This window comes from Hyperoodon ampullatus (assembly GCF_949752795.1).
Source record: "Hyperoodon ampullatus genome assembly, chromosome: 19".
NCBI classification, from domain to species: domain Eukaryota; kingdom Metazoa; phylum Chordata; class Mammalia; order Artiodactyla; family Ziphiidae; genus Hyperoodon; species Hyperoodon ampullatus.
In genome coordinates this window covers 25,181,154-25,196,128 of record NC_136932.1, presented here as the reverse complement: position 1 = coordinate 25,196,128, position 14,975 = coordinate 25,181,154, and the positions used below count along the sequence as shown (strand labels likewise).

Below are 14,975 nucleotides of genomic sequence, written 5' to 3'. Positions count from 1 at the left end.
TACACTGGAACATTTACAACAGAGTATTTTTTTTTTTTTTTGTGGTACGCGGGCCTCTCACTGCTGCGGCCTCTCCCGTTGTGGAGCACAGGCTCCGGACGCGCAGGCCCAGCGGCCATGGCTCACAGGCCCAGCCGCTCCGCGGCATGCGGGATCTTCCCAGGCCGGGGCACGAACCCGTGTCCCCTGCCTCGGCAGGCGGACTCTCAACCACTGCGCCACCAGGGAAGCCCCCACAACAGAGTATTTATCTGTCTTCACCCTTGGGGTCCCTGAAGGGACTCCGATTCCAGATATTTCTTCCCAAGTATTCCCAGGGTGGGGCTCATGCACGCTCTGCATCTTCCTAAACCACCATATGGTGGGCATCAGCTGTTTTTCTCCGAGTGTGTGTAGCTGTGGGGATATTTTTCTCATTTCTTGCCTCTGATGCTCGCTGAAGGCATCCCCGCTACTGCTGCTTTTTACTAATGCCTGCCCTGAGGTTGCTGGAACCAAGTGTTGAGGGCAGTGATGTCTGTACTGAGTTTGTCTGTAATAGCTTCAGAAATTATGGACAAGAATGCTGCTATAGCTTCTGTCCTCAATGTTTAAATTGATATAAAATCCATAGGGCAGAAGTTCTTAACCTAGGTTCCATGGATGGACTTGAGAAATTTGGGGAACCCTTTGATTTGTACTCATATTTTTGGGCATGTGGGCATTTAGTGGTGGTGAAGTATGGGGGGCAGGAGAGGTATAGCTTTTTAAGATTCTCAAAGGAAAATCTTCACCTTAAAAGATTGGGAATCACTCTGTTACAAGCAAAGGAGGAGAGTTGGAAGTCAACCCATGGCTAGTACTTTATGTGGAACCACCTGTCCATTCAATGTTTGTGTACTGTTATTGAACCAGATCTGCTTACTGTCACCTAGGGTGAGTTACTTTCTAGAAGTTTCCTTGGTTGTCATGGAAGGAGATTTCCAATGGACATCGTCTACCTGTTCTCTAAACATGACACATAAGCTTGAATCCAAAGGTCAACACAGCTCAGGTTCCAGTTGGCATCCCAGCTACATATGTATTACATAAATAACTATAAAAATCCTATATACATATCTTAATTTTTAAAATATATATATGTGTGTGTGTATATGTATATATATATATATATAGTGACAATCTCCTAGTTCTTGAAAATGTAAAAGGAGATTTTCTCTTCTTACTTTCACCTAAATATTGAAATTATTTTAAGAAACTTACCTTAATTTTTTTAACATTTTAAGTCATGTATTTTTTTTCCTGCTGCAATTTTTTCTTCGATGAACTTGACTTTGTTGCATTTTCCCCCTCAATCCCCTTTTTTCTTCTTCTACTTTTCTGCTAGTCTTCATTTAGACATCATTTGTCAAATTCATTTCATGTTCTTCCAGCAGCATGGTTTTGAACCTCTTCATTGGGTGGTCAAATTTCTGCAATTGCACGTGTGGGTTTTGCATCCCAGATTCTCTGTGCAAATGACTGAATTACCCATCATTCTTTAGCTATAAACATGTTCAACTATGCTTTTGAGAAACTAAACATTCCTAAAAGTATTTCATACCTCTTCTTTTCCTTAGCTTTAATAATTTGTCACTGAAACCATGAAAAACCGTTGGTGGGAAAAACTGTTACTTCCAGTGGGAAGGTTTGAAAAAGCACCTTGGAAAGAATATGACTTCCCTCTGGAAGCTTGAAAGTAACTAGTTACAAATGAATGAATCTTCTATTTTCTTTATGGAATATTGAAAAGATGCTCCAAGTTGTGTTTATGTTAGATTTGGCATCACGCTGCATGTATTGCAGATACTGCAGAAGGAATCCTGTGTGAAATTACATGAAAAACAGTGGTAAACTGAATTTCATTTAAGTGGGTGTTTTTACAATTTAAATTTTGTTTCTGTTCGGTATTTTAAAAAATATATATAGTTCAGAGCCTTTCCAGAAATGTAACAGAAGACCAGAGAAAACCACAACATAGCAATGCAGACATGGAGACCGCCCCGAGGTCGATGAGACTTCCTGGGAGCAGCAAAAATACATTGTCCTCTTGATCTCGTTATTCTATCCAGAATTGGTAAACACAAAGCCTTTTCATATTATTTCAGCATTTTCGGAATTTGGGGTAAGTTTTTTCAGATCTTGGATAGCTATGAATGCAAAAAAAAAAGCAGTGTTCATTTTCTCCTTTAATTCAACGGTATTCACCTCTGGGTTGTGAGATACCAGGCAGTAAGTTCTGTCCTTTAGATTCTTTCAATGTCGTTTGTCCACCCTCTGTGAATATCCTACTGCAATCCCATGTTCTTTGCTCTTTACCCGTTCTTTCTCTATAGCCCCTAAAGTGTTCACAAGCTACTGTCCGAGCGGGATGCCTGAAGGCAGCAGTGTCCAGTGCGTGGTCTGGTCATCCCGGGAGTCTCGGCCTGGGATTGGTCTAGGGGCCGCCAGGCTAGAAAGCGAGCCGGAAGCTGCGCTGAGGGCCGGGACGTCGCCATGACAACGCCGCCCAGCTCAGGGGGCGGGGAAACGCGAGCGCGGACTTGCCTGCTCCCGACCTGCTAGGCAGGGGCAGCAGAGGCCCGTAGCGTCGCCAGGGCAACGGCGCTGCGCGGCCTGTGGGGCGGGGAAACGCGAGTGCGGAAGTCACCGCCCCCGGCCTGCTGGGCGGGGCAGCCGAGGCCCGGAGCGTCGCCATGGCAACGGCGCCGCGCGCGGCCGCGGCCGGAGGCATGGGGAAGGGGGCGGGGCCTGCGAGCTGGGCACCTCCCCCCGTCCCACCGCCCAGCCGGCTCCTCCCACCCCCCGGGCCTGCTGTGAAGCTGCGACCTCTGTGCCCGCACGGATTTGAAACCTTTTTGTGGCGGCGGCGGCGACGGTGGCGGCCGATCGGAAAGCTTGTACGTAGGGGCGCCAGGTTCTCTTTTTTCCGATTTCCGCTGCGAAGCTGCGACCTCTGCGCCCGTACGGATTTGAAACCTTTTTGTGGCGGCGGCGGCGACGGCGGCGACGGTGGCGGCCGATCGGAAAGCTTGTACGTAGGGGCGCCAGGTTCTCGTTTTTCCGATTTCCCCTCCGGGGTCCCCACACGCGGGTTCTCGCGTGGAATTTTGCGCGGGGAGCGGTCGCCCCGTGGGCGGGCCCGGGCCTCTCTCCAGGCCTGTGGGGCGCGCGCCGCGGGGGCCTCTGGGCGCGGGCGGCCGCTGCTTCGCGGACTGCAGTCCGGGCCGCGCAGGGCGGGGAGGTTCTGAGAAAGTTGGGGCGGGTCAGCATGTCGGGGTCCGGGCACCAGACGGGGTCGCGCCCGTGAGACGTCCGCGCGCGGACGGGGCGGGGCCTCGGCCCGGGTCCCCGCTCACCCCCCGCGGCCCGCCCCACCCGGGTCGCGGCCCGGGTCCCAGGCCGGCGGGAGCACTTCCCCCCGGAGCCGGACGGCGTCCTGGGCTCTCGGGGTGGGTGGCGGCCCCCGGGAGGCCCGGCCCGCCGCCGGCCTTCTGGGCACGACCCAGTGTCCCGGGTCCGAGTGTCCGAGGGACGAGGGACGTCCATGTGAGCGGCCTGTGTGCTGAGGGTCGTGCGCCCTTCCTGTTTACAGGGGAGAGGACACGGGATAGAAAAGGCCGGTGCGGGGGCACGAGCCGCCCCGCAGGGCTCAGGCTGCGGCCCAGCCCTCTGTTTCTGGGGCCCCCGGGCCGTCACTGGCCCCCCCCGGCCTCGGCGTGCTCCCCTGTCCCCAGGGTGATGCCGGGGCGCGGTCAGTGCCCGGTAACTGTCCAAACACCCAGAAGGGCGAGCCGGGTGAAACAGGCACCTGTAAACCGGCTTTATGTGCCGGAGGACGGTTTTCAAGTTTTGTGTAATGACCTGCCATCTATTTAAAGTATGGTTTGATTGAACAAAATTGACTTTATGCAACTTTGAGGAGTGTGTTTTTTTGGGGCCTGATGTATGTGATGTATGTGAGGTGTGTTCCTTGTGGCTGCTTTTCCCCAGGACCTTTAATGTTTGTGGCCCGTTTATGCTTTGCTGACCCCTATGACAGCTAAGCACCTTGAGAAGGTCTTAGCCCGTTTTGTAGCTGTCCACATAGACACAGGTTTTAAAAAAGACAGTGCCGGTGAGTTAAATAAAAGACATGATCCAACTATATTATAGCTATAAGCAAGACTCACCCAGTTTACTTCTTTTTTTGCGTTTGCACTAATTTATGTGACTGGCAGGCACACTCAAGTATTTTAAACCTAAGTCAAAGATACAGCTTTCCTTATTTTTTAATTCTAATAATTTAAATCTGCAATTCTAATAAACCGTAATAAAACTTTTTGATTAGCTGGGACTAAGTAGATATAACCTACTTATAAGATGTAATTTGTGTAGCTCCTTGAAAGTTTGGAACGATAACTTAATTTTTTTTTCATTTTGTTGGAGAATAAATAAGGGATAGGAAAAGCTGAGTTTTAGCTTTTACCAAGTATCACACTGATTCTTTAATGTGCTTTTAAAAAAAATGTGTACTCCAGTATCGCATGTTATTATAGCAATTATGATTGTCTTTCTACTTTTCTCCAACTTCTTTACTAGTTGGAGATATTGCTGATTCATATTTAAATGGCCAAGAGGTCAGATATGATGGATCTGAGAGCTAACAGTTTCAGAATTTTAGTCTGAGCTTTATGTTTAATTTCACGACTTTGGGTCTTTTTACTGAGTTTTCATTTCCTCTAAACACTAACATCTCCTGCCTGTGTCAAAGATTTGTTGAGAGTTAGTGATTATTAGGAATCTTTTTGTTTTAGCCCTAGCTACGGGTGCTCTCGGGCATATGTTAGAGTACGTGGGTAGGATGAACTGTTTAAGCCTGGAAGTACACTTCCAGGTCAAAGCTGTGCTTAAAATTCTGGGTTTATGAGTTTCCATTTGTTTGTTCATCCACTTGAATAGTTGCTTTTCAGCTTTATGATCTAACATACAGCAGTGGTATCATAGCCTTCTGTTACCAGGTACATAACTGATGGAGTTATGTATGAATGCAGCTAGTTATTGTAGGAATGCAAAACAAAACCAAGCAACCAAATAATGCCAAGCCAACTAACCAATCAGAAAATGAGCTTAAATAAAATTTATCTTAACCAAGTCTTGAATTTGAAATATGTTTCTTCTACTGTAATGCAGAAGGTTCAACGACCAGTTTTCGTAAATAGAATTAAGGGCAATAGTATTTCTATTCTAGGGGACCTGTTTGGTACTCAGAACAGAATTAAAACAAAACAAAACAAAACACAGGCATACCTTGTTTTATTGCGCTTTGCTTTATTACGCTTTTGCGTTTTTTACAAATTGAAGGTTTGTGGCAGCCCTGCCTTGAGCAAGTTTACCAGTGCCATTTTCCAACAGTGTTTGCTCATTTTGTGTCTCTGGGTCACATTTTGGTAATTCTCGCAATATTTCAAACCCTCCACCCCCGAAAAGGTTACGAATTGCTGAAGGCTCAGATGATGGATAGCTTTTTTTTTAGTAATAAAGTAATTTTTAATTAAGGTAGGTATGTACATTTTTTTAGCATAATGCTATTGAACACTTAAACTATAGTATAGCATAAACATACCTTTTATGTGCACTGGGAAAGCACAGTATTCGTGTGACTCGCTTTATTGCGATGTTTGCTTCATTGCTGTGGTCTGGAACTGAACCTGCAATATTTCTGAGGTTTGCCTGTATTAGTCATGTAAAAGTAGGACATTAATCCCTTTAGTTAGCTTTTATTTACCAGTCGATTTGATTCTTCAGCTTCTATTATGTGCCATGTAATGTCCTAGGTACCTACTAAGATGTGTCAGTCACGGCCCCTGCCTTTCAGGAGCATCTCACAGATGGCAGACCTGTAAATAGTACACAGATGTGTAAAAAAAAGGTAACAGCGTGATGAATGCCGCGGCACAGATGTGAGCAGTACACACTAAGATGGAGAGATGAGTCTGGGATGTGTGGGGCAAGGTCTACTCTGAAGTGATGTTTTGAGTTGCATTTCCTGATGACTCCATGCAGGGGGACAGCCTGTGTGATCCTGTAAGGGCTTGGAGTGTTTGCAGAATGGCAGGGAGTTCATGACCATGCCCCACCATGGTCATCTGTGCGCGTGTGCAGGGAGCTCAGAAGGCAAAGGCCCTGGCAGGCCGGCCTAACTTTGGGTTTGGATCCTGTCCCGTGGCAGTGGGCGGTGGAGACAGGAAGTGATGTGCGGAGCTTTGTACTTGGGACATCTCTGGTGCCAGTGAGGACTGAAGCAGGGAGAGTTAGGATGAGTCGGCGGTGGGGAGGGCCTGCTCTGAGAGAGCGGCGGCGAGAATAGGCACACAGGCAGGTTCTGAGACCTTTCTGAGCGTTTGTTGCTGTGTTGGCTCACGGGGCTTAGCGAATGGGGACGGCGGAGGGGAAGGAGTCAGTGTGAAACAGCGAGGAGGCCCCTGACAGTGATGGAGGTCTCGGCGGCTGGGAGGACGGTCAGCGCTTCCGACGCGGGGGCGGGGGCGAGCACGTGAGGATGTGCTCCCGAGGAGGCGAGTTGGGCGGTGGAGGGAAGAGCGTGCAGTTTTCCGCCCAGGAGGAGGTGAGCTTCCCACGTGGAGAGTCAGGGGAGCTGGAACGGCTTAGGGGCTTGGAGAGGGCTGGTAAAAGTTTCAGGGCTGCCTTGCGGAGGGCGAAATGGGAGAAAACGGAGGATTCCGGTGGGACTTCAGGGCGGTGCCCGTTTTCTCCAGCAGACCCTCAGCTGAGGAGCGAAGGACGGTGTCGAGCGGTCGCTGGCTTGCGGAGTAGGGAGGAAAAGAGGCCGATCGGCCGGAGGGCATTTTGGTGGGCGGCAGCGATGTGCGGGGAGCGCTGGGTCCGGTCCGCTGGCGGGGCCTCATGAGAGGGGCGTTGCGGGCGGGCTTGCGAGAGCAGTGGCTGGGAGCGGTAGCGTGGACGTCAGAGGCTGCTTCCCTTTCCGGCACGGCTGCCTGCTGGAGCGGGGCGAAGACCCCCGGCAGGGCGCGCTGGCCCCCGAGGGAGCCGCCGGCCCACCGCCGCGGGCTGCAAGGGACGGCCGGCGGCCGGCGGCCGGACGCAGAGGGGCGGGTCCAGGGCCGTCCGCGCAGGGGCTGCTGGTGTTGAGGTGGGCGCCCTGGTGAACGTTAGGGGCCCGCTGAGCAGGGGGAGGGCGTCTGTGGAGCAGGGCCGCCGCCGAGGCACACCGGAGCCTTTCCCCAAACGTGTGGCTTTGTAAACCGGCCAGATGACAAATTGGGGACCGTGCATAGCGTGGAGATGATGCGCATCCTTACCAAGGCCTTTCGAACCTGAGAGGAACATGTGGACTGTTGGGTATATTTTTAACGTAAGAAATTTTGTCAGAAGCTCTGTGTCTGAGTTTGGGGGTCCACCCCCTTCACTTTCAGTGGTTTTCTTCCTGATTAGGAAGAAGTACGAGGACCAGTATTTTACGTTTTTTGATGGAAGTTAAACATTTTACATTTACGTACCGTTAAAATCGCGTTCTTGCTGTGCAGTGTGATGAATTTTTACACAGACTCAGAATGGGTTTTTATGACCTCGGGCGCAGAAGGCGCGGGACAGTCGCAGCGTCCCGTGTCCTCTGCTTGCGCCCCAGTGCTAACCCAGTCCGCCACCGAGCTGTTCTGTGTGCCTGTAGCTTTTGCCTTTTCGGGGAGGCCGTACGAGTGGGTGTCGTCGTACAGCACGCGGCCCTCCGGGAACGGTGTCTTGCGCGTCGCGTCCTCGCACATGGACGCTCAGCCGTGTGGCGGGGCCTGTGGACGCTTCCTTCCTCTCTCTGGCGAGCGCTGTTTCGTTGTGTGGCGAGGCCACGGTGGTTTATCCATTTCCCGGGGGAGGGACACGTGGGTGTTTCCAGGGTTTGGTGGCTACAGAAGAAGAAAGCTGCTAGAAACATTACATCCGGGTTTCTGTGCGAATAGAGATTTTGCTTCTCCTAAATAAATGCCCAAGAGGGGGATTTCTGGCTTCCCCGCTAAGGGTATGTTTAACTGGGTGGGCAATGGCTGACCTGTCTTCCGGAGTGGCTGCACCGCTCTGTGTTCCTCCCCGCAGTGCGTGAGAAGGCCTCTCGCTCTGTGCCCTCAGCAGCTTTGCTGTTGTTTGCCTTTTTCATTTTAGCTGTCCTAATAGGCAGGTAGTGATATCTCATTGTGGTTTTAATTTGCATTTCTCTAATGATTAATGATGTTAAGCATATTTTTCACGCGCTTACTTCTCAACTGTACAACTGTACAACTGTTCCTTTGGTAAAGGAACTAATTTTTTTGCTGATTACTTTTATTGGGTTGTTTGTTTTCTTATGGTTTAGTTTCAAAAGTTCTTTATGTATTCTTGATATAGGTCCTTTCTGAGGTAAATGATTTGCAGTATTTTCTCCCAGGCTGTAGCTTATCTTTTCAACTCCTGGAAAGACTTCTTTGCAGAACAGAAAATTTTCATTTTGATACAGTCCAGTATATCAATTTTTTCTTCTACAGGTAGTGCTTTTAGTGTTATATCTAAGAAATCCTTGACTAACCCCAAGTCATGAAGATTTTCGTCTATGTTTTCTTCTAAGAGTTTTATAGTTTTACATTTTACACTTAGGTCTGTTATTTATTTTGAGTTAAATTTTGTATACAGAGCGATGTTATTTGTTTAAATTTATTTATGCGTATGGATCCCCAATTGTTACAGCATCATTTGTTGTAAAAACTATCATTTCTCCATGAATTGTACCTTTGTCGAGTGTCAGTTGTCCACATTTGTGTTGGTCAATTTCTGGACTCCCTAGTTTGTTCCATTGGTCTGTGTGTCTTATCCTTTCACCAATACCATATTATCTTGACTACTGTAGTTTTATAGTGCATCTTAAATCAGGTAATGTGACTCTTCCAAACTTGTTCTTCTTTTTCAGAGTTGTTTCTGCTATTCTAATTCCTTTAACTTTCCACGTAAATTTTAGAATCAGCGTGTGTATATCTACAAAGAATACTCCTGGGGTTTTGATTGGAATTGCATTAAATCTATAGATCAATTTGGGGGTATTTAATACTAATGAGTTTCCTTTGATCTCTTTCATGAGTTTTGTAGTTTTCAGCATACAGATCTTAATATTTTAATTTTAAATCTTTTACAGGCTGAATTATGGAAATGGGAAGCGAAGAAGAAAAATGGGAGAAGCTGGATGCGGAATTCGATCACTTTGTGGTAGATATGAAGCCCTTTGTTCTAAAATTACCCCATAGGTCAGGTAAGATTATGTTTGAAAATTATGTTCTTAAAATTAATTTTTTTCTTTGTATTATTTAGTCAAACCCATGAACTTTCAAAATGAAAAGTAGATTCATTTAATAACAGTTTTCATCTTAAGCTGATAAAGGATTATTTGCCTTGAGCTCTTGGAGGGTAAACAGAAATTTAGTCATGGTGTCCTACTGAACTGTGGAAAGGTATTATTACTGTGAGACCACTTCTCACAGGTCATGAGCTTAAATTGCATGGGTCTTTAAAGTTAGCTGTAACTGTCTTTTCCTGCGTCTTTTTCCTCCTACCATGAAGATGGCTCCTCTTTCAGGAGCCTACCGTCCACCTGCCTCTGACCCTTCTGTTTACCAAAGCAGAAAAGAATCTGTTAGTCTTACATGCTCATTGGTTGACTGAGTAAAATCAAGTGTGAATGAGTTTTTGTTGCCATCTTGTCTGCAATTCCTAACCTGTTCTCTGTGAGTCTTTGTCTCAAGTAAAAGATTTTCCGGGCTTCCCTGGTGGCGCAGTGGTTGAGATCCGCCTGCCGATGCAGGGGACACGGGTTCGTGCCGCAGTCCGGGAGGATTCCACTTGCCACGGAGCGGCTGGGCCCGTGAGCCATGGCTGCTGAGCCTGTGCGTCTGGAGCCTGTGCTCCTCAATGGGAGAGGCCACAACAGTGAGAGGCCCGCGTACCGCAAAAAAAAAAAAAAAGATTTTCAGGTGATTTAAAGTTTATCAGAGAGCAGTTGAAGAAGAGAGTTTGAGGGGCAGGGAAGACCCTCTGAGTCATAGTAGGTGTAAGGCTGGCTGTAAAGGTAAATCTGATTTGGGAGCTTTTGCGAGGAGGGTTCGGAGTAGGACCAGGAGACCGGCTTTTACCCCAGTGTTGTCCAGGTTCCCTGTTTCTGTGAGGTGTCTGAGTCAACTTCATATTCAACATGAGGTGCCGACTCAATGTTAGATCTTTATTCCAGGGAGCTGCGCTGGGAAAAGGGAGCGCAGTGTATGAGTTACGCATTCTGTGGTCAGCCATCATACCAGGCAGGGCCTGGCAGCCTGTCCGAGTCCAGGGTGGCTTGGCATGGTCTTCCCTTCACGCCTCTTCCTCTGCCTTCTTCTCTTGCCTTGTTGGATGGTAACCTCTTCTTTCTTCCTCTGCTTTTCTTAAAATGAATATTTCCTGTCCCGTGGCTCATTCATGATTAGTTGAATTAGTATTTAATGATATTTCTATACTGTGTCCTCTTCTGATACTCACTGCCCTTTTTTTTTTTTTTGCGGTATGCGGGCCTCTCACTGTTGTGGCCTCTCCCATTGCGGAGCACAGGCCCTGGACACGCAGGCTCAGCGGCCATGGCTCACGGGCCCAGCCGCTCCGCGGCATGTGGGATCCTCCCAGACTGGTGCACGAACCCGTGTCCCCAGCATCGGCAGGCGGACTCTCAACCACTGCGCCACCAGGGGAGCCCCCTCACTGCCTTTTTTTCCTTCTTGTCTTAGATCTGCTGATTAGCATAAATGTATATTAAAATCTCTCATTATAAATGTACTTCAGACTATCCTTATAGTTCATCTTTTTTTTAAAAAGATGCAGTATCACTTTTTAAAAATTAATTAATTAATTAATTTTTGGCTGCATTGGGTCTTTGTTGCTGCACGTGGGCTTTCTCTAGTTGGGGCGAGTGGGAGCTACTCTTTGTTGTGGCGCGTGGGCTTCTTGGGGTGACTTCTCATTGCGGTGGCTTCTCTTGTTGTGGAGCACGGGCGCTAGGTGTGCGGGCTTCAGTAGTTGTGACTCTTGGGCTCTAGAGTGCAGGCTCAGTAGTTGTGGCGCATGGGCTTAGTTGCTCTGTGGCATGTGGGATCTTCCCAGACCAGGGCTCGAACCTGTGACCCCTGCATTGGCAGGCGGATTCTTAACCACTGCGCCACCAGGGAAGTCCCTCATCTTCTTTTAAAAAGGGATTTGGGGTACCTAGAATTGGATTAATTGTAATCTTTGGTTCATGACTTATTGTCAGTATGTATTGGTACATCCCTGACCCTCTTTTATGTAATTAATTCATAATGAATGCTCAGAAACTCACATCCCAGTCAAGAACCTGAACATTCATAATAACTTAAATTTCATTATAGTTAAATTCTACTTTTGATAATGTTTTTCGCCATTATTTTAAATAGAGGAATTAATTTTTTTCATTAGCCAAATTGTTGTACTAAGTTCTATTCATCGAATATTATATGGATTTCAGTTTGCTGCAGGTCATATAAAAATACATAGTTTGAAAAACTGTTTGCTTAAGTTTATCATTTTAGTTTGTATTTTCTTTTTGCACAAAGTATGCCCAATATTTCAAGAAGTTTGTTTTGTGATTATATAATTTTTGAAGCTAAAAATACAAAAGTTATTTAGAGACTACCTTTCATACATGTAGTGATAAATCCAGTATGAGCAAAGTGGTAAATCTGCCCCAGGGATTTTTGTAGGTAAAACAGTAAATGAATATGACCTTTAGAAACTGAGAGATTGAATCAGATTTATGATTTGTGTTAGATATATAATCCTCAAATTGAGTTAGACTGATAAAAGGTTAATGTCAAAATGGTTTTCCTGAGACCTAAAAACAGTTCTGTGTCGTGGTAAGATAAGATAGTCAATAGGTCATTATATGTGGATTAAACTGTGCTACATTTTTAAAGTGATAATTATTTTTCAAAATTACATGTAAATATGTAACCCTCAGTTGTTTTTAGAGAGGTTAAAAGAAATTCCTAAATAAATCATCCACAAATCCCTGAGGATTACCAGTTTAATAAATAAAACATTTGAGATTCAATTTTAGATTAGGTTTAAAATGCTAAATAAGATTGCATTCTCTCTCTCTTGGTTTGTGTAATGAGAATTACAGAAAGATTTTTCAACACAACTGAAATTATTTTAGAGATGGTTTTACAGCAACATTTTTGTCTCAGAGATTTATTTGGTAGCAATCCTGAGATCTTATTACTAGTTTAAAGTTAAACTCTAGACCAGGGTGGGTTGGCAAGCTGTAGCCCCTGGGCCACATCCAGGCTGCTGCCTTTTTTGTAAAGTTTTATTAGAAAACAGCCATAACCATTTGGTGACGTGTGGTGTGAATGCTGTGTGGCTGCTTTCATGCTACAGCGGCAGAGTTGGGTAGATATCATATGGCTGCAAAACCTAAAATATTTGCTGTCCGCCAACCCCTGCTGCAGACTAGAGCAGATGTTTTATGGGTCTTTAATGTAATGTTTTATTTTCTGAAAACTCAAGTCTCTAACAGCTCCTGTGTATTTCTAGAGCGGCAGAGGTGTGCACTTTGGATTAGAAAACTGTGTGAGCCTTCAGGAACAGGAACAGGGGTCACAGGCAGGAGGAATCGGAATCTGTACGCAAAGCTCTTACTACACATGCTCAGGCAAGGGGCTCTCGCGGGCCCTTTCACCCACCGCCCTGAGCCAGGGACGCTGAAAACTTTACCTTCATACATGGTAGGTGTCTTTGACCAAAAGATGCATTTGTTTGTTTCTCTAAAAGTGTCAATTTATCATCCCATTTGGGAATGATCATATTATTAAGTTACAAGTCCTAGAAAATATGTTAGCTAAAACTATTTTTTTGCTCCCTGATTCAGTTTTTTTCCACCTTGAATGGAAATCAGATACTGAGCTCTAATGGAACCATACTTAATTGATTTAGTCATCCTGCAGTATTCTACAATACTTCTAAAAACATTAAAATGAATTTTTAAATATTGAGCCTTAATTTCCCACTAATTTTCACTGGATTATGTAATAATTTATGGATGTCAGTAAATTCTAGTTTATTAAGCTCTTCTATATGTATTATTTATGTAATGAGAGGTTGGATTGAATGACTTTTTTTTAAGTTTTTTAAAAAAAGTTATTTATTTTTTATTTATTTATTTTTGGCTGCGTTGGGTCTTTGTTGCTGCGCATGGGCTTTCTCTAGTTGCAGTGAGTGGGGGCTACTCTTCGTTGCAGTGCACGGGCTTCTCATTGTGGTGGCTTCTTTTGTTGCAGAGCACGGGCTCTAGGCGCACGGGCTTCAGTAGCTGTGGCACGTGGGTTCAGTAGTTGTGGCTTGCGGGCTCTAGAGCGCAGGCTCAGTAGTTGTGGCGCATGGGCTTAGTTTCTCTGCTGCTTGTGGGATCTTCCCAGACCATTGTGTCCCCTGCATTGGCAAGCGGATTCTTGTTTTGTTTTTTTTATTATTTTTTGGCTGTGTTGGGTCTTTGTTGCTGCACGTGGGCTTTCTCTAGTTGCGGTGAGCGGGGGCTTCTCTTCTTGCAGAGCACGGGCTCTAGGCACACAGGCTTCAGTAGTTGTGGCACGTGGGCTCAGTAGTTGTGGCTCACGGGCTCTAGAGCGCAGGCTCAGTTGTGGTGCACGGGCTTAGTTGCTTCGCGGCATGTGGGATCTTCCAGGACCAGGGCTCGAACTCGTGTCCCCTGTATTGGCAGGCGGATTCTTAACCACTGCGCCACCAGGGAAGTCCTGGTCCATCTGTTCTTAATGACCGAAGGTAGAACATTTTCTGAAACACATTCAGATGCTGAAATATGAGTGTATTGTATAATGCTTTCCCTTTCACACTCATTTTATGGAATTGTAGGAAAGGGCTTTATTTTATAAATGTTAGTAATGTAAAGGCCTAGAGACCTGTTTTGGATTTTTCAGCTAGTTGTGGGATACTGCAGGATGACTAGAAATTTTTATTTCTGATTTTTATTGATTTTGGTTTCTCTGCCTACTGATTGTGTGTGTGTGTGTGTGTGTGTGTGTGTGTGTGTGTGTGTGAGTGTGTGAGCAGAGTAGTTAATGATCACAGAAAAATAGGAGAGCACATGATTTAAAAAGAACTTTTCACTTATCTTTTCATACAGCTAATATTCCTTTTGTAATATAAATCATTATTGTCAGATGTATCTGTCATGTAATTTTATCATTTATCAGATTTCTTATACAGCACAACATAACTAAAATGTAAATAAGTTATCCATTTTATGTATTTTAATATTTCATTGAATGATACATTTTTATATATTTTTATGTAATTGAATTTGAGTATTTGAAAGGTTGTCACTAAACTTGATGGAAATCTTAACTGATTATCTCATATAGTACATTTTGAAAGAATAATTTTTCTAATTTTTAAACATCAGTCCATCTATTTTGATGAACCAAATCCAGCACAAGCCAAAGGATTGTCCAGCCCGGAAGGATTACCAGACTGGGTGATGGGCGAGCTGGGGAACAGTGAGCACAGATTCAGCGAGTCACGGACGCTTTCTTCTGGAGAAGATTGCTCTTTGGTACAGTCGCCGACCCATGTCCAGAGGTACGCCATGAACTTGGGGTTTCAAGTGTGTTTCATTATTTAGCCCGTGTTTGGAACTGGTTAATACATTCCATTTTTCCATGTTTTTTTTATGGTAAACAGTTGGTTTACTTTATATTTTTGCTATGAAGTTGAGGGCTATGAAGGAATGTTGTATAGGTAAAATAACAGTTTTGCTTTTCCATTTATTGTATATTCAAGATTATATTATGTTTTTAGCTGCTTTTTGGATATATGTTAAATATTTCTATCTTGTCCACTGCTTGGAAAGCGGTGTCTGAAAATCT

General features: G+C 45.5%; 1 protein-coding gene across 1 annotated transcript in view; it reads left to right on the top strand.

Annotated features, from left to right (window-relative positions):
• Positions 1–2,984: 2,984 nt before the first annotated feature.
• The window catches only part of CEP112 (centrosomal protein 112), a gene marked incomplete at its 3' end in the record, with an annotated part of 254,693 nt that continues 242,702 nt past the window's right edge, over positions 2,985–14,975 (top strand). Inside the window, exons 1-4 of the mRNA XM_079725522.1 lie at positions 2,985–3,052; positions 9,194–9,307; positions 12,628–12,818; positions 14,513–14,688. Coding sequence (XP_079581648.1) covers positions 9,202–9,307; positions 12,628–12,818; positions 14,513–14,688 — 473 coding nt within the window. The 5' untranslated portion in view covers positions 2,985–3,052; positions 9,194–9,201. The remainder of the gene's footprint in view (positions 3,053–9,193; positions 9,308–12,627; positions 12,819–14,512; positions 14,689–14,975) is intronic.